Source organism: Candida tropicalis, assembly GCF_000006335.3.
Source record: "Candida tropicalis MYA-3404 genomic scaffold supercont3.3, whole genome shotgun sequence".
Lineage (NCBI taxonomy): Eukaryota > Fungi > Ascomycota > Pichiomycetes > Serinales > Debaryomycetaceae > Candida > Candida tropicalis.
Window position 1 is genome coordinate 941,924 of NW_003020055.1, and position 18,421 is coordinate 960,344.

Genomic DNA, 18,421 nt, shown 5'->3' on the forward strand with positions numbered 1-18,421 from the left:
TTTACTTGTCAATAATATTATAATTATTAGTTTTATACTTATTATTTACTTAATATACACACATGTTTATAGATATATATATATATATGAACAGATTAACATCAATGTATTTGTATCTTATTGCGCCCAAATTCAATTGGTCGATGTTTTGACAAATTCTTCACCAACTCTTGTAAGGAATGCTTTCAAAGCCATTCTTAAATCTCCAGAAATACTCTTGGAAAACAATTTCAAGGTCAATGAATAAAGACCAGGAGCATGTTTTCTAAAATCATCATCATCCAACTCAACATATCCTTCATAAATCTCAACAATAACTGGTTTCCAGGTGGAAATATTTCGTTGTTGGTTAGTTTCATCCAATTCGGAATATCTTTTAAGGATAGTGTTACATAATGGAACAACTTTATTAATCAATGTTTGTTTGTTAGCTGGTGAAACTTTACCATCATCACAGTACATTCTAAACATGATGTTGATGAAAACAGCAGCGGAAGAAGACTCTTGTTTCAATAAATTTGGCAATCTTTCAATAATACCAGCATTCCATAATCTGACTCTCAAATCATAATCATCATTGAACTTTTTAGCAAAATTATAACTATTGTTCAACAAGTCAGACATTTTCAACAAGTAATCATATGGTACACCTTCATAAAAGTCGTCATTTTCAAATAGTTCGGATAAACTTTGAATCAACAATAATTGCAAAACACTCTTGACCACAATTGAAGACTTCTCTTTGGATTTCTTCAATCTTTCTTCTGCATCATCAATAATACTACTCTTGGAATCATTTGCATCTATTTCATCAGCATTATCATCGTGACCATTTTCATTACTCATGTCACCAAAACTTTCGTCAGGGTTCTTGTTTCGAAGTGGATCAGAAGTAAACAATTCCTTAGCAGTTGTCAATTCAAACAAGTTGGCAAGAGCATCGCTTATCTTACCCCAGTGTTCATTATTGAAACTTTGAGCATTTTCAGTAAGCAAAGAAGTTAAGCATTCACGACCTATTCTTGCAATAGTATCATTCTCTTGACAAATACAAGATATTATCAACTCCAAGTATCCATCGAGCATTCTGCTTAAAGCATCAAAATAATGAGTAAACAAAGTAATCATACTTTTTAAAGCCTGAATCAAAGTCGTCGATAACCAAACAGATAATTTATCGTTGAGATCATCGAGTCCAATTTCCCAATGATTACTCAAAACATGGAAAATTGGAAACAACAAGTTCTGACAAATGACATCCCAAAATTCAAGATCAAAATACTCACCATATTTCATTAAAACATCAAACAAATAAGTCAATGCTCTGGATCTGACTTCTAATTCTTCACCAGTCATAATAATATCATGGAATCCAAACAATACAGGGAACCATAATTTAACCAAAAATTCGTTATTCTCTGGGTCACTAGATTTCGATTTACCGTTGGAATCATGAGCTCCGTTAAGAACAGTATATTGGGCAATTTCGTGAATCAATCTAGACAACACATCCAATGATAATAAACTAATTCTTTGGAACTTTTCATTCTTGGCCAATACAGTGAAGCAAACAACCAAATCTGAAAACGAATCTTGTTGTCTAACTTCTTCCACATATTCTTTGTTGATCCAGTTAGCCATTTTATAAGATTTCATTACTAGTGATTCTTTGTTTTCTTTGGCAGCAGCAGTACAAACACCAAATATAGTCTTCCATCCAGATTTGATTTGTGAAGCACGAGCAAGAATCATATTATTGACACATTCCAAAACCATGTCCTTAACTTCAAGTGAATCGTTATGGATAATAATATATTCAAACGGTTTTAAAAATTCTTTTTGAAACTTGAAATGAGCCAATTCATCAATCTCAAAAAATCTCATCGATAATTGACGCAATGAATCCAATGCAAAAAACAGAATAGCTGGATTTGTGTGACAACCAACAGCATTGAAGGTCTCTCCCATTGCAGCCCAAAGATGTGACCATTCTAAACGAATACGATTCATGTTGTAGTAACAAATATCTACAACTTTCAGTAATGAATATGTTCTTGGGTTAACACTTTGACCAGAAGAATCAATCTCTTCTTTTGCAACTTCAGAAAGTGCCTTTACAAATTCAACAATGCTTTCACCAGATAAGTTGGCACTATTTGTAAATACTTTATCAATAGCAACTTCCAACTCGGTCTTGGTCAATAAATTGGCAACTTCGGCTGATAAATGTTGATTGTGGAACTTACTAGCAGCTGATTGGGCTGGTGTTTGTGAAGATGTGAAAGAAAAGAAACTACTGCTGGTTCTGGTGGTTTCAATCGAATTTCTAGTCACTAACTTGGCAATGGCAACATCTGGAATAGAATCTTGATCCACACCTTGAGCAATTAATTGCAATCTCTCTAATTGAGAAATAGATGTCAAAATTTGTATCCATGCATCACCACCAAGATGGTTTCCTTCAGAAACAGCTAAATCCAACATAATGTGAACGGCTTCAACATTCTTTTGTTTCATTTCTTGATAGTTGTTGAGATTTTGGAATTGAACCAATGCACTAATGAATGAAGTTCTTGCATAGTCTAAATCAAACATACAAGCAATACGGATAGATAATTTAATACCTTCAAGACAAACTTTACTTACATCATCCTCGTCATATTCCTTGAATGGAGGTGTAAGAGCAGCCAAAATAGACATCCATAAGGTATCGAAAATGGACTTAACATGTAAAACACTGGTAGCAGCATAAAATACTCCATCCAGACTATCAGTTCTCAATTTCTTGCCCAAATTTCTCATTAATTTCTCTGTTTTAGTAGCCATTTCTCTGGATGCGTGAATATATGCTTCACGTGTAAGATCACGTCCACCAAAGAAACTAATAGATTGACCACCGCTTGGTGCAACTGAAATATCACCTGCTAATAATGCTGCGTGTTGTTCTGATTGCAATTTAATTTCATTGCTTTGAATTTCATTGAAAATCTTTTCCAAAAATTCTCTTGGAAGATCTTTCCCATCATCGATTCCTGAATTATTCATAACGAAACTATCAAAAGTCATTCTGTTTTTGATTTGTGGAGAATGTAAATCGGTATTCAACATAATAACAGAATACGACAAAATATAAGCAGCATCTGCGTTGGCAAAAATACCTGGGTTACCTAAAACATATCTTTCGGCAAATTTCAACATGAATCTATCAATCTTTTGTGCTTCACCTGGTAATCTAAATGATTGTAAGAATCGTCTCATTGCATCCACAAATTCGGTGTTTTCAAATTCCATTTCATCAACAAACGCATGCATAATAGCAATATTCTTTTCGTCACCTTCTCCAAGATATTCACCAATGACAGCTTTATCTAATCCATCAGTTTCTAAAAGAAATTTAGCAATAACAACCGGATCATCAGATTCAAGAAATCCATTTGTAATGAAATAGTTCAACCCTTTTTTTGCTTTTTGATTGAATTGACGAATACCTTCCAACAATGCTTTTTTTCTTTGTTTTTGATTTTCAAACTGTTCTGGATTATCACTTTCAGATGCAAGAGATTCGCCATTGACAAAAGAATGGTTTCTAGAAGCACTCATTGATGTGTTGGTTGAATCTGATCTATTTCTAAGTGACAAGTATGATCCATTGTTTGTATCCCCTCCAACAACAGAAGGATTTCTTGTAGGTGAATTATTCAATCCACGTTGTGCCCATGAATATAAGGAAGGCAAAAAGGCAACTGCACAACCAATAGATGTCATTTTCAATGCATATTCTAATGGGAATAGACTGTAGATTTCTGGTTCTGGTGGTTTCGATGACATAGTTTTACTTGTTAGATTGGAAATCTTGTTAATGTCATAAACTGAAATCTCGTTTCTTCTATTTTCTCGGAAAGCATATTTCTGTTGTGGAGTAACATCAACTCTTTGTAACGATAATCTGGTCAAATAATCAATCAATTTCTCACAAATGTTTGGCATGCTACTATCACAATCATAATTCAAATAAAATTCAATAATACAACGAGAATCGTTACATAATCTTTCTATTATCGATAACAAATATCTCTTCTGGTGGGGGCTAGATGTTTTCATCTCTGCCACTGGGAAATAAATTTCGTCCCAGAAAACGGGTATCTCTCTTTTAAATTCAGCTCTTAAGTTTGAAATAATAAGCCAGAAAATTTCCAAAGAAATTTCAAAAACAGGAGCCAAGACAGAAGCAGCATTCTTAGAAAGTGCCAAGTTAATGTACTGCCTTACTGCATTAATTAATCTTATCTGTTCATTGGAATTGGTAGATAAAAGAAGAACATCACGACTTAAGAAAATATCGATATGCTCCTTCAAAATGGTGTGTACAATATGTAAAGATAATAATTTTGATCTCACAGAATGGGATCTCATATCAACAGTGGTAGAATCCAATGATTTAATGGAAAGCTTACACATGGCTCTGAATACCAAAAATGCATCTTTAACCGCTAAATCTTCTTCTGTTTCACTTGCAAAATTATTTTCACGATCAGCGTCAGTAAGACTATCATTTAATTTTTCCAACCTTTTCAAAGTAAGTTTTTCCCCAGTTGGTTGATTAGGTTCAACAGTGGCATCCAACACATCATCATCTTCAGAAGAAGTAGTTAATTTAGGAGTACTACTTGTCTTGCTCTTGAATTTCATAAATTCTTCAACTCTTTGGAAAATAGTACCAATAACTTGGGTTAAAATACCTTGGGCAACAGCTTGATTTCTAGCAGTTAATGAAAAGATAAATACATTATAAATTTGTCTTACTGCTTGCAACAAAGAAGCCCCATGGCATGGCATTAAAAGAATACTATGCATCAATGCTCTAACCACTTGTAATTCCAATTCAGGATCAGTACCTTCTCCTTCAAAGCAGGCAGATATAACATTGACAGAATCATTAGTTAGTTTGGTTTTTTCAGTTGGATTATCGAATTGTGCATAATCAAACAATTTGGCAAATAAATCAATAGCCTTGGATTTCAAATCGGTACTTGATGTCTCACAGCATGCTTTCAAAGCATTGAAAATGATCTGGGGGTTTCTAGAATCGGAATTGTTCAAGGAATCAAGAGACTGTTGAATAAGAGCCTTAAAGTTCTCGTCCTTTTTGGCTTCTTTAGATGCAAGAATAGTTTCAAAAGTTTTCTTAAAAATTTGAGCATTATCCACAGTTCCACTGGATCCAATTGACAAAATTGAATGTTGACGATTACGATTGGATACAGGAGTGCTTGGAATTGATGTCAGTCCTTCAGGTGATGTCACTTTTACAGTTTCTGGTACAGGAGTAGCTGTCTCTGGTGCATCTGTTGATTGCGTTTCCGGTTTTGATTCTTCTTCAGGTTTATCGTCTTTAGTTTCAGCAATGGCCGTTTCTGATTCACCATTTATGTCTTGGTCACCATTGGTTTCTTGCTCGCCATTTGCTTCTTGTTCGCCTTCTTTGCTTTCTAGGTTTTCTGAATCTGGCACTTCTTTTGTGTTATTGTCCAACGATTCTGTTTCACCTTTATCCGAACTATCAATGTTTACAGGCTGTTCACTTGAAGTGGATTCTTCTGGCAAAACTTCTGATTTAGAATTGACTTCTTCATTTTCATCTTTTTCCTTACTTGTATCATCATCTTCAATTTGTTGTTGTTCATCTTTGATTTCTTCTGGATCATGAGAATCAACGCCATTCAGGGTTTTGTTGCCATTCTCCAATTCTTCAGGTTGTCCTTCTTCTTCTTGTTGTTGCTCACCTTTAGTTTGTTCTTCTGTATCTTCTTCTTTGGTTAATTCAACACTTTCTTTCGGTACTGGAGAAGGTTCAGTCCTTTGAGATTCTTCTTGTTCCGACATTGAGTTGATGATCTTATCTAAACAATATTGTGTTGTCTTGAATTTTGATTTGACTGTTATTTTTTTTTTTATTTTTTCTTCTTTTTTTCTCTCTGTCTAGGATTACAGTTTGTTGTTTATTATTCAAGGAAAATTCGTTGGAAGAAAAAAAAAAAATAGATTACTTGTGTTGTGCAGACAGACAGACAACCCACTCACTTCCTCCTTTACCATTTTCTTTTTTTCTCCTTTGTGTTGTGTTGAATTTTCTCGCCATTTTGCACGCACAGATTGATTTTTCTAAATTAGACAACAATAATGTAATATCTATTCTAATTATAAAACGTACTCTAATAACTACATACTCTAAAATTCACTTAATGCAACAGCAGTGGCTTGGAAGTCATCATGGGAGATAGAAATCTTGACATTCTTAACACCAGCTTTAGCAGCAGCTTTGGCAGCATCACCGTGTAAAGAAACTTGTGGAGCACCATTGACGTCACGAGTGATTTCAATATCAATCAAACTAGCACCAGCACCCTTGGATTCAACACCTAAAGCTTTGAAAACAGCTTCTTTGGCTGACCAAGTACCAGTGAATGAAGCTTGTGGACTAGAAGTCTTGGTACAGTATTCAACTTCACCAGCAGTGAAGTTTCTTTCAATAAAAGTTTCATTTTCCAAGTTGATGGCAGATAATAATTCAACATCAACACCAACACCTTTAGAGGATTTGTTCAAAGAAGCTAAAGCCTTGGCAGTGTTTCTGGCATTTTCACCAGTATAAGCTTGGTTAGATTGAATACCCTTGTTGCTGAAAACAAGTTTTTCTTTAGCGTTTTCAACACGAGCTAATGGATCCAAGTAAACTGGTTGTTCTAATTCATCAGCATATGGAGCCTTATCCTTAGCAACAAACATAGTGTTTCTAGTAATAGCATTATGCATGTAACGGTAAGTCTTCTTGTTTCTGGCAGAAACTCTAACAGCATAGTCTTCATAAGTAGATCTGTCCAAAACAGCGTACAAGTAGTCTGGGTGGACAACAACAGCTTGAGCACCTTTTTGACCGAAACCGAAAGAAGTGACGGAAACAGCTTTAATACCATCAGTTTGAATGGATCTAGATGGGTACAAGACGTATTCGTATTCTTCCAAGACTTTATCAACGTTATCGGCATTTCTGTTACCTGGAACAATACCAGATTCCAAGATTTGAATAGCACCATTCAACATCCAAGCACCAGCAGCACCCTTTGGATGACCAGTTAAGTATTTTTGGAAGACACCGAAAACTGGGTTACCTTCTGATCTACCCAAGTGTTTCATCATACTGTTGATAGTAGCAGATTCATTCTTATCATTGGCAACAGTGGAAGTACCATGGAAGGAAGCAACATCAAGATCATCAATGGTCAAGTTGAAAGCAGCCAAGGAACCTCTCAATGGAGCGATTCTTGGATCAGATTTGAAGAATTGGTTACCCCATTGTTTCTTGGCATCAGAAACTTGTCTCTTGGATTCACGGTAAACTTCTTCAGTTCTTTCCTTCAAGAATTCGTGCATGGAGAATTCATTACCCATTTCTTCCTTGGCCAATTCAGCTTCTTCTTGTAAGTAAGCAATTTCGGATTCTTCCCAAGCTTTGATTTGTTCCAATCTAGCATTCAATTGTCTCTTTCTGTATTTGATGTTCAAGATTGGAGATGGGTATTTCAAGTTACCGTGATGTTCTCTGGCAGTGGTCAAAATACCTTTACCTGGAGCTGGAACAGATCTACCAATCTTATCAGTAGCAGTAGCAGACATAGCCAAAACAGCGTGAATTGGAACACCCATCTTAATGGCCAAATCAGCAGTCATAATAACTTGGATACCAGAACCTTGAGCTTCCATGAAACCATGTCTAGTAGTGGTAGTTGGTCTGGACATTTCCTTTGGAGTTCTACCGTGAGCAAATTCGTCAAGAGAGTTGGAGGTAGCATTCATGTTGGCGAATTCATAAGAACCTTCTTCTTGGAAATCATCGTAACCACCAACCATAACAACCTTAGCCTTACCAGACAAAATAGTTTCAACACCAATATCAACAGATTCAACAGCAGTGGCACAAGCACCAACTGGGGTCTTGATTGGACCGGAAGAAGACAACAACAACATGTTAACCCAAGCAGACATGGTATTGATGAAAGATTCTTGCAAGATATCGTTTTGAACTGGTCTATCAGCATATCTGTCCTTGAACATACCTCTCAAAGCAGAGACACCACCCATACCGGAACCAGAACAGTTACCAACTTCTGAAACGTGGACGTATTTATAGAATTCGTATGGGTCGGTGATACCAGCTGATAATAAGGCTTCAACAGTGGCAACCAAGACATACAAAGTGATTGGATCAACTTGACTGATGGTATCTTCTGGAATACCATAGGTACGAGCATCCCAACCTGTTGGAATTTGACCAGCAACCAATCTGTCAAATCTCAAAGCCTTTGGAACAAACAAAGTAGCACCTTTCAAGATTCTAACGGTGTATTCACCAGATTCTTCAATTTCAAAGATTTCACACTTGTCACCGTGTTCGTGTTTGTATTGTTCAGCAGTTTCCTTAGAAGCTTCAAATGGTTCCAAGTCGTGTTGGACAACAATTTCTTGAATCATTTGTTTCTTCTTTGGATCGTAGCCATGGAACAATTCTGGTTCAATCAATCTAATACCAGAGTGTTCCAAAATTTCTTCTTCATACTTAGCTTTGATGTCTTTGTCATCAATTGGAGTTTGAGTCTTGGCATCAACCCAACCAGAGTATGGTTTACCCTTCAAGTTACCGTTATGGTATTTAATGAAACCCATAATCCAGGCCATTTCAATGGCACCTTCCAAAGAGAATTCACCATGGGCTTCCATTTCCCATCTAGTTCTGGCGTTACCCCATGGACCAACTTCAGCGAAACCAGTAACAACAATAACGGATTCCAAATCCAACATACCTTCCAATTCTGGGGCAATTTTCTTGATATCATCATAAGATTTCAAGGTTGGGAAGTCGAATTTCATGTTAGCTCTTGGTTGAACAGTAACCTTAGAGTAGTTAGCATCAACATTATCACCATTGACAACTTTTTGTTCAATAGCAGATTCAATAGAAACGGCTCTTCTGACTTCAGCGGATTCCATTAAGTCGGATCTCAATTTAGAAGTAAAGTCTTTCAAGTTTTCAATAAATTGCAAACCACCGTTCAAGTCGGCCATAACTGGTTCTTCTTGACATAATTTGACAATGTCTGGAGTCATCAAACCTAAAATGTTGAAAGCCATTTCCTTTTGAGAGAAAGTTCTAACACCCATCTTTTCAATACCTTCGGCAATGATGTTGTTGGCACTCATCAAACCAGTACCTCTGGTCCAACCAATAACAGCACCACAAACAGTCAATTTGGAACCCCAATCTTCAGAGTACCATCTGTTGAACAAAGTTTCCAAGGAAATCTTGGATTCGGAATACAAACCATCGAAACCAAAAGTACCATGGTTTGGAGACATTGGCAAAATACATTGAGCTGGTCTGGTGTCGGTAGTCTTCTTGGATTTGACAGCACCCAACAATCTCAAAAGATTGGTCAACATGATTCTGTGGGCAAATTCGGATCTGGAATCAATGTTGTCAATACCGTTACCATTTTCTGGAATAGCAGCGAATGGGATAATGGCATCCAAGTCCCAACCTAAACCACCCTTCTTTGGATCGTTGTAAATGTATTCAACTAAAGCGTCAACATCTTGTTTAGAACCTTGGTTGAATGGGACAACAATCAAAGTAGAACCAGCAGCACCATATCTGGCATACATGTTTTGGTAATATTCGGTAACCTTCTTGGAGAATCTAGAAGTGGTAACAACAACTTTAGCACCACCACTAATCAAACCTTGCAAGATTTCGGCACCAATGGAACCAGCACCAGCACCGGTAACTAAAACATATTTGTCTTTGAAAGTAAGACCATTGACAGCAGCGGATTCCAAACCATCCAAGTAAAGGGCAGATAACTTACGGTCGTATTCCCAACCATCGTTGGTTTTCTTTTGAATGTGCAAGAATGGAATAGTTTGATGTGGGACGGTAGAAGAGACTGGTTGAGAAATAGCAGTCTTATCTGGCAATGAAGCGATTTCATCATCTGAATCAGCAGTGGAGATTTCATCTTCATCGGTTGGGGTGTTAGCACCAGTTGGAGCTTGTAAAATGTCTTTGGTTAATTGTTGAGTTTCAATTTCAGTAGAACCAGCAACAACCTTCAATAATTGTTCGTAGACCTTTTGTAATTCTAATTTGCTTTCTCTGGAAGCTTGTTTGGAAATGGCTTTGTATACTCTAGCCAAATCTTCTTGAATAGTTGGTTGGGCAATCTTGGTCATTTCACCACCTTGAGCCATTTCGTAAACATATTGTTCGAATTTTCTAACGGAATCCTTTTCGGCTTCTTCGTATTCAATGTTACCTTTAGCACTGACGGTAGTTTTTGGACCAGTGATTCTGGAAACATCTTTGTAAACTGGGTCTTCAGTCAAGGTTTGTTTACAGTTGTCAATCAATTGTTGACCCAATCTCTTGGCCAATTTATAGGTTTCACCCTTGTATTCTGGACAGTGGTCAATGTGGTATTGCATGAATTTAATCAAAGTTGGGTTTGATCTGTTCATAATTTGAATACATTGGTTGATGGTTTCTCTGTCGACAGAAGTCAATTTACCAAAAATGATGTCAAAGTACATGGATAAAACATCTTGTCTAGCCCAATTCCAGTATGAATCGTAGGTTCTTGCTTTCAAAGAGGAGAAAGTTGGTTTAATACCCTTGGCGTAGAATTCACCATGTTCAGCTTCCCACAAGTCCAATTCTTTTTGCAATACAGCAGAAGCTTCTTTTTCTTTGATGTAAGATTTAGCACCTTGGTTCAAGTCGACTTGCAAGTATCTAGCCAAAACTTCCAATTGTTGTCTAGCCAATTTCTTGTTTTCAGCAGTCAAAGCATCCAAAGCAGCACTGTCAACAACGGCACCACCTGCAGCACCTCCGGCACCAGCACCAGCAGATGCAGAAGTCAATGAAATACCAGCAGAAGAGGCGTATTTTTGAGCCATAGTATCCAAGAAAGTTTTAGCTTCAGCTTCAGAACCCAATCTAGCAGCTGGTTCATTGGTCAAAGCAACCAACAAAACGGAATCTTGTCTACCAGAACCCAAACCAAATCTAGATTCCAAGTATTTTCTAGCAGTAGTGATTGAGAAACCACCAGGCATTTTAGAAGACATCAATCTACCAATCAAAGAAGTAGAAGTTTTACCCAATTGACCGCTGAAAGAGTCTTGGAATTGTTCGGCCAATTCTTCCAATGGGGTATCTTCTGGTTTTTCTGGAGTTGAACCGAATTCTTTACCTAAATCACCAAGAATTTCATTTTGGACAGTGGATTTACCGTTGACCAAATCTTTAATAGCTTTGGACATTGGAACAGCATCTAATGGTTTCTTTAATTTTTGAGCAACCAAAACATGGATCAACAAAGAAGCCTTAACTGGTTCATCTGGAATAGATTCAACAGGACCGGCAGCGGCAGCTGGTGCTGGGGCAGCAGCAACTGGAGCAGCAGCAGCAGCAGCTGGGGCGGCGGCAGCTGGAGTAGCAGCAGCTTCTTCTTTCTTTGGTTCTTCTTTTGGAGCAAGATCTGCTGGATCTGGTTTATAGTAGATTTCCTTAGCATCCTTGGAGTAACACAAAACTTCTCTTTGTAAAGACAAAGCAGCGTCATAAGATTCGTATTTGGCCTTGATGGTTCTGTTGGCCATACCAGCCAAGGTTGGAGAAGGACCAATTTCGATGATTCTTTCGGTGTTGTGTTGTTTTAAAAAGACATCTTGAGTTTCGATCCATCTAACTGGAGAAGCGAATTGATAAGCTAACAATTCGGTTAACAAAGTGTGGGATAATTCTTGTTCAATCTCTGGCTTCATGATTGGTTTTGTCTAAGTAGAATTAGTTGAAAATCAAGAGAAGTTTCAAAGTAATATAAAAATGGAAAAAAGAAAATTTTTTCTAATTAGATAAAAAGATAATGGTTTGTTTTTATACGATTGTGGGAGATTACGGAAACGTTTAAATTTTTTTTTTTTTATTTGTTTCTATTTTATTTTGGCCGTTGCTTTTTTTTTATTTTCTTTGTACTGTAGTGTACTGGATGAAAAATTTCCTGCCTTTGTTTTACCCAAAAAAAAAAATCAGAAATTACCGCGAAAATGACAAAGGAAAAAAAAACTCCGAGGAATCCCTCTCATATACTGTCAGGGGGGGTTAATGATAGTGTAGGGTGTATACACCTTGTAGTACCTACTATACAAGGATAAGATGTTGCTATCAGTGTAGAAGTCTAGTTCACTATAATACTGAATTAGCAGCAATCTGATTGGCTATTCGGCTGTGTGTGTGTCTATTACCTCCCAACAACTTTCTTGCATTTGTTGTTTCAACAAACCAACAAAAATAAATTGCAATTCTCGTTTGTTGAGTCTTTTCTGGTTTTGTGACATTTGTGCAAAAGACACGCGTACAATGTCGTGGCACCTTTAATCCGATGTCGTTTTCCGACATTGTGTCTCTTACACACACACACACACACACACACACACACACACACACACACACACACACACACACACACACACACACACACACACACGCATTATCTCTCGATGATGTACAACTGACAGAAAACTAAAGGAAGAAAAAAATTTTCACTTGTTCCTATCACTTTCTTCTTGTTCTTCTTCTTCTTTCTCTTATTGTTCCATAACAACAACAACAGTGTATACTACGTTCAATATATACACATACCATTTCTATTCTGTCATCAATTGTAGTTTTAAACACCTCAAACCTCCCCCAAAGCTTACAGCCTTCTCATTTACCCTGATTATATTCGGTTATTTTCAGTTTAAAATGGTTCAAGAGAACACTTTTGCTTTGGAAGAATAAATACTTTTTCTGATCATCTCCACCCTGGTATAACAATCATTTTAATTGATTATAATTGATGTAATTCCGGGACTATTTCAAATGATCTACATTCTTGTTATTTCTAAAGACAAATCTTGTTTTTGTTGTTGTTTTTATATTAATGTATTTACTAAATTATCAAAATAATGATGGAATCCTTCTCTATAAATTATTGGATCAATTTGATTACATTCAAAAATATATGTATTATCATTTCCTTGAAATCGGATCCATTTTAAATATGATAATTTTCTATGATATTCTAATGTAAAATCAGTATATTTGATTTGATTTTCATCAATCATTGTTGAACAATCCCAATATTCATTAGCAATTAAACAATTTCTTCTTTCAGTAGCTTCAAGAATATTTAATGATAAAAATTTAACATGATTTAAAACTGATAGTAATTCATAAATATCTTTTTCAAGTATTGAAACATGTAAATAATTCAAATTATGAAATTTCAGTAATAATTTAAAACTTGATCTATCAAGTTGATTAGTTATTTCTAATCTTGATATATTGTTATTAATATTTTTCAAAATTTGACTAACTCGAATGATATTACAATGATTAAGGATAGATAATTTCAAAGTTTTCAAAGTCAAAGAACTGAATATTTTGGTTAAGCATGGTTGTTCATCAACAGTTATAGATAATTCTTCAAGAAGTGGAGCATTAACATCTAAATTAAGTAAGAAACATGAATCATTAGTACAATTTTCTATTGTTAATGATTTTAAATTTGTCAAATCACCAGTGATTTCATTCATATCTATATTTCTAATAGTGATTTTTTCCAAATTATTAACATTAAATTTACTATTAGTCACAACAGCTTCATTCAATTTAAAATTATTAAACTCTGTGGTTTCATCACTAGTTATATTGCCATTAACTGCAATCAATTCATGATTATTCATAAATAAAGACATTGGAATGGGATATTCATGATTCCAATTAAATACATTCAATCTTGACATGAATTTCAAACTTGTTTTTAAAAAACCAAACATATCTAAATCAGGAATATCAGGTAGATTTTCAACATGAATTATTCTGATGAATTTCCCATATTCTGGATTATCAACTAATAATTTGAAAAATAATTTTAAACAATAAACTGAAGATATATTAACAGCACGAACAAATTTATCTTCTAATTTAAATACACCTCTTAATTCTTGATATTGTTTTAATGATTCAGTATCTTTTCTAAATAATTTAGGACTTGAATCTATCAAAACAACAGAAAATAATCTCGGTAAAGTTAATGATCTGAAATATTTATTAACTTGAGAAACTTGAAGTAATTCATCTTGATGAAGATTATTAAGTATAATTTCAATAATTTCCTGTGGTAACTGAGATAACATAACTTATAGTTGATAATGTATAATAGAAAAGACTTAATAAAGTTGATCACAATTTTCTATTTTTGCTTAATTTATATTATTGTGAGTTTATATAGAAATCACATTCTTCTTCTTCGGACAAATAAAACTGTGGGTGTTGTCCTCCGGTTTTCGGTATACTTTAAGATCAATAAAGAGAGGAAAAAAGAAAAATTATCTAAAAGATCAGTGAACACAAAACAAGTTAAACGTTATAGAAAAAAAAATTTTTTTACTACGGCGAAATGGAATGCCGTAACTTGGTCGTACCTGTCATAAATAATATGATCAAAAAGTAATGGACATGGTGGTAGTTAATCTTCATCTTTTATATAAATACCCTACTGTTCACCATCTTTCTTTTAAATGGCAAAAAACAAATCAATGTTAAAATAACGAAAAAAGAAAAGCCCAACGCGGGGCTCGAACCCGCAACCTTTTGATGACCAATATTTCTAAGAGTCAAATGCTCTACCGATTGAGCTAGCCAGGCTGTTTTGTTGAAAGTGTATTCCAAGTGTCTGGTTTTGATTGTCTTATTTAATGAGAATGTTCAATGATATTGAGAGATAATCCTTGTCCTATGACTTTTTAAATCATAAAAATAAGTTATTACTAGACTCACAGTAAGTCAAAAGTTAAACTTAACATATTTCTAGATTTGTTTGATATGCAGTTTTAACTTCATTGCTGTCTTGAATTTTCACATAATTTGGTTAAAATATTGTTATAAAATGTTTAATAAACATAAAAAAGTGTGAGCAAATTTTAGGTATGCATAGTATTCTATTAATTGCAGAACATATATTATAATACACAGTAAATTATATCTAGTATGTTGATTCATTATGAACCTTTGGACAAATTCAGAACTTGTATTGGAGACCAGAACTAAGCCATGCATTAAAACAATGATTTTCCCCTTTGAAAGACTAACCAAACTTTAATTATTTTCTCCACTGTGTGATTTAATAAATATAAAAATATATACCATTCTAGAAAGTTCCTGAAATGGTAGATATCAGAATCATGAATTATTTATTTGAGAAATATCCCTATAAAGAAACAATATTTGTTAGTACCACAAATATTTCAAGGCTTATTCTACACAATAGTTCAAGAACACATCTTATTCAAAATTAAATTTTACTATTGTTTCTCTAAAGTATGATCATGATAAAAGGGGGAGGGAGGCGAATGTCCTTGATTACATTTTTGCCACTTTCATATTCCGATGCTACCACATTTCAGTGACCAACTAATATTTCCGTTTTTAATCTCGTCAAAGAGAAAAAAGGAAAAAGGAATCAGGAACACCAGAATTATAAAATACTTTTGAATTGCAATTTCATGATTAGATACTCAAATGACCAAGCCTATATTCTTATCATTTGCATGAAATTGTGATTCTTTCATGTATGAAAAATTGCTGCGAAATTAGTAAGCAATGGAAACAAACAAAAAAAAAAAAAAATCTCACATTCAATGATGAATTAAGTATGAGTCGATTTTTCTTTTTTTTCTTTGTGTGTGTGGGTATCGGAAATTGACTAAACTAAGATTCGCGGAACTATACACCAAATCCAATTATTATTATTATTATTGGTATTGGTATCATTATTATTTTTTTCTTTTTTCCGATTCATATCTTGATGAGAAAGAGAGAGAGCAATCAAAAGTACTGACTTTGTGAATGAGTGTACTCAGAGATCAAGGAATCGGTAATAGTAGAATGTTCTATTTTAGTATATTATATTAACGTTCTTTTTAACTCTCTAATACTTGTACTGTTATGCATACTGGAAATGGATGAATAATTCCTAACGGAATTTCTGCTTAGTGTTGCCAATTTTTAGCCGAGAAGTAGGGAATTAGAAAAAAAAAATATAACAATAATAAAAATAATAATAATGATGATGGGTCTATGTAGCGTAGTCTACTGTGTACATATGCCACTGACGTAATTATTGATCACAAACAGAATAGTTTACTAACCAAGAAAGTGGTGGTGGTGGTGGTGGTGAATGTCCAATGTTCAATGTCTATGGTGAGTGAGATTGAGTGTGGGCAAGTCTTTTGTTTTATCCAGCATAGGTAATATTGTGTCACCAGACCACAACGAACGAATGAACAAACTAACAAACTAAGAACAAAAACAAAAATTACAAAGAAATGGGATTCTACTTTTTTTTGTATTTGTTCAACTTGATCGTTCATGTTTTAAAGATGAAGCAAAACGATGAAGAGTGTTAATAAAAGATAGTACAGACAGAAGCACTCTTGTCATTTCATAGATTTTGTGTAAAAAGCGGTGAGGATTAATTTGCTATTTATGATTGCACATCGTTACGAAGAGCTGTATACTAAATATGAATGAAACTACGGATTATTCACCCTCACCCTTTCACCCTCATACTCATACTTACACATTGGGTCATACATACAACATATTCAGGCAACAAAACAGTGAATATCTTCTATCTCCAACATGATCTAATAAAGTATGGAAATAATACACCGGATATAATTCGTAGCCCCGTCAACATCGGAATGATTGTTCCCTTCTTTTTTTTTTCTTTCTTTTTTTTTTTTTCTTATTCAAAGACGTAAACTAAAAATATAAATGACAATTCAAGATTCCAGGCCCATCTTATTGTTCAAGGGGGCGGGAAGATGAAGATGAAATTTAATTCAAGCACGAAGGAATGTACTGTATGATACTAAAGAGAGGGGTGATACAGTTGGCTGAAAAAAAAAGAAGAACAAAACCAACAACAACAACAACAACAAAAAATGGGTCAACGGGGAAATAATGAACAGGATCTCTTTTGGTTACGAAGATTGATGAGATGTCTTACGAGTTAATTCACTTTCACTTTGGTTGATCAGTGACATCATAATTAGCAATCATGTCTCACACACATACTATCTGATTCTCCTTATCCCAAGTAGTTACGAATGAACGAGGTGATCATATAGAAGAGACAAAGTGTGTATAAGACAAGATAATGTGTGTGTGTGTGGACTGAGTTCAAAAAAGATTACATTAATTATTAATTAATGTATGCATGGCCTGCATGTAAGCAACGAAATTAATAGCACAAAAATTGGGGGGCCAAACTAAATGGGGGCGTTGGAAAAAATAAAATAATGAAAAAAAAGAAATAACGGGTCGTGTCCCTGTGGCTATGTGTAATTTTTCAAAATTAAATTTATTTGTCAAGCAGTTGAAGTTGAAGCTGAAGTTGAAGATGAAGTTGATGAATAAGTTTTGAGATTTTCAAGGAATTTTCAAAATAATACTAGCATCACAATAAGAATAGTTAGAATAATAGGAATAATAATTAAATTGGGATTGGATAGAAATATATATACTGAAAAAATATATTAAATAAAAAAAAACTTGTCAAATTAATATCTATCTATCTATCTATCTAGCTATACATATAGATATTTTTTTTTTGTTTTGTCTTTTTCTTGTATTTAATTAACAGAGGGACACTCCCAGGGTTATATTCATACATATCGATTATTATTTTATTTTTATAAATCCATCATCTTGTCTCCATTGGATTTCCATTATTATTGATATTCTACCCTTGATTATTGTAAATTAAACTGGGAGGAGAAAGAGAAATAGAAAGAGAAAGACGATTCTCCAAAAATCACTACAGAGACAGAGATATTCAGTCAGCCAGTCAGCCAGTGTCAGAACCAGAAAGCGAGACAGAATTTTTTTTTTTTACAGAAAGGGTTGTTATATTTCATCATTTATAGATTAAAATACAACATCAAGTGAATTAAAGAGAAGAAAGGACGATTTCAAATAGTTCTACAGATTCTCCATATTATACACATATACTACTTCTACTACATCTACCATTTGATAGAGAAAGTATAAACAAAAAATAAAGGGTAGTTTCACATATACATATATATATATAAAAGAAACGGAGAAGTGAGCTTACATTTATTGTTTCCCAGCAATCATCCATCCAATCCAATTCAATCCAATCCAAAGCAACTCCTTGTTTCATTTGAAATTCCCTATTCTTATTGACAGTATTTCTAGTTTAAAGAAGAATAAGTTGATTCAGAATATCGA

The 18,421-nt window shown here is 34.4% G+C and overlaps 3 protein-coding genes and 1 non-coding gene across 4 annotated transcripts; all 4 read right to left on the reverse strand. All coding sequences in view use genetic code 12, as the record gives it.

Annotated features, from left to right (window-relative positions):
- Positions 1–132: 132 nt before the first annotated feature.
- On the reverse strand, positions 133–5,883 carry SEC7 (Arf family guanine nucleotide exchange factor; the record flags this gene model as incomplete). The annotated part of the gene is made up of 1 exon (XM_002548157.1): positions 133–5,883. The coding sequence occupies one exon, from the start codon at positions 5,881–5,883 to the stop codon at positions 133–135; it is 5,751 nt and encodes a 1,916-aa protein (XP_002548203.1).
- A 345-nt stretch (positions 5,884–6,228) lies between these two features.
- On the reverse strand, positions 6,229–11,880 carry FAS2 (trifunctional fatty acid synthase subunit; the record flags this gene model as incomplete). Its single annotated transcript, XM_002548158.1, has 1 exon — positions 6,229–11,880. One exon carries the CDS (start codon positions 11,878–11,880, stop codon positions 6,229–6,231), a length of 5,652 nt encoding a protein of 1,883 aa, XP_002548204.1.
- A 1,152-nt stretch (positions 11,881–13,032) lies between these two features.
- CTRG_02502 (uncharacterized protein) lies at positions 13,033–14,298 on the reverse strand (the record flags this gene model as incomplete). Its single annotated transcript, XM_002548159.1, has 1 exon — positions 13,033–14,298. The coding sequence occupies one exon, from the start codon at positions 14,296–14,298 to the stop codon at positions 13,033–13,035; it is 1,266 nt and encodes a 421-aa protein (XP_002548205.1).
- A 426-nt stretch (positions 14,299–14,724) lies between these two features.
- CTRG_06437 lies at positions 14,725–14,809 on the reverse strand. Its single transcript has one exon. It is a non-coding gene; the product is annotated as a tRNA-Lys (tRNA).
- Positions 14,810–18,421: the final 3,612 nt, after the last annotated feature.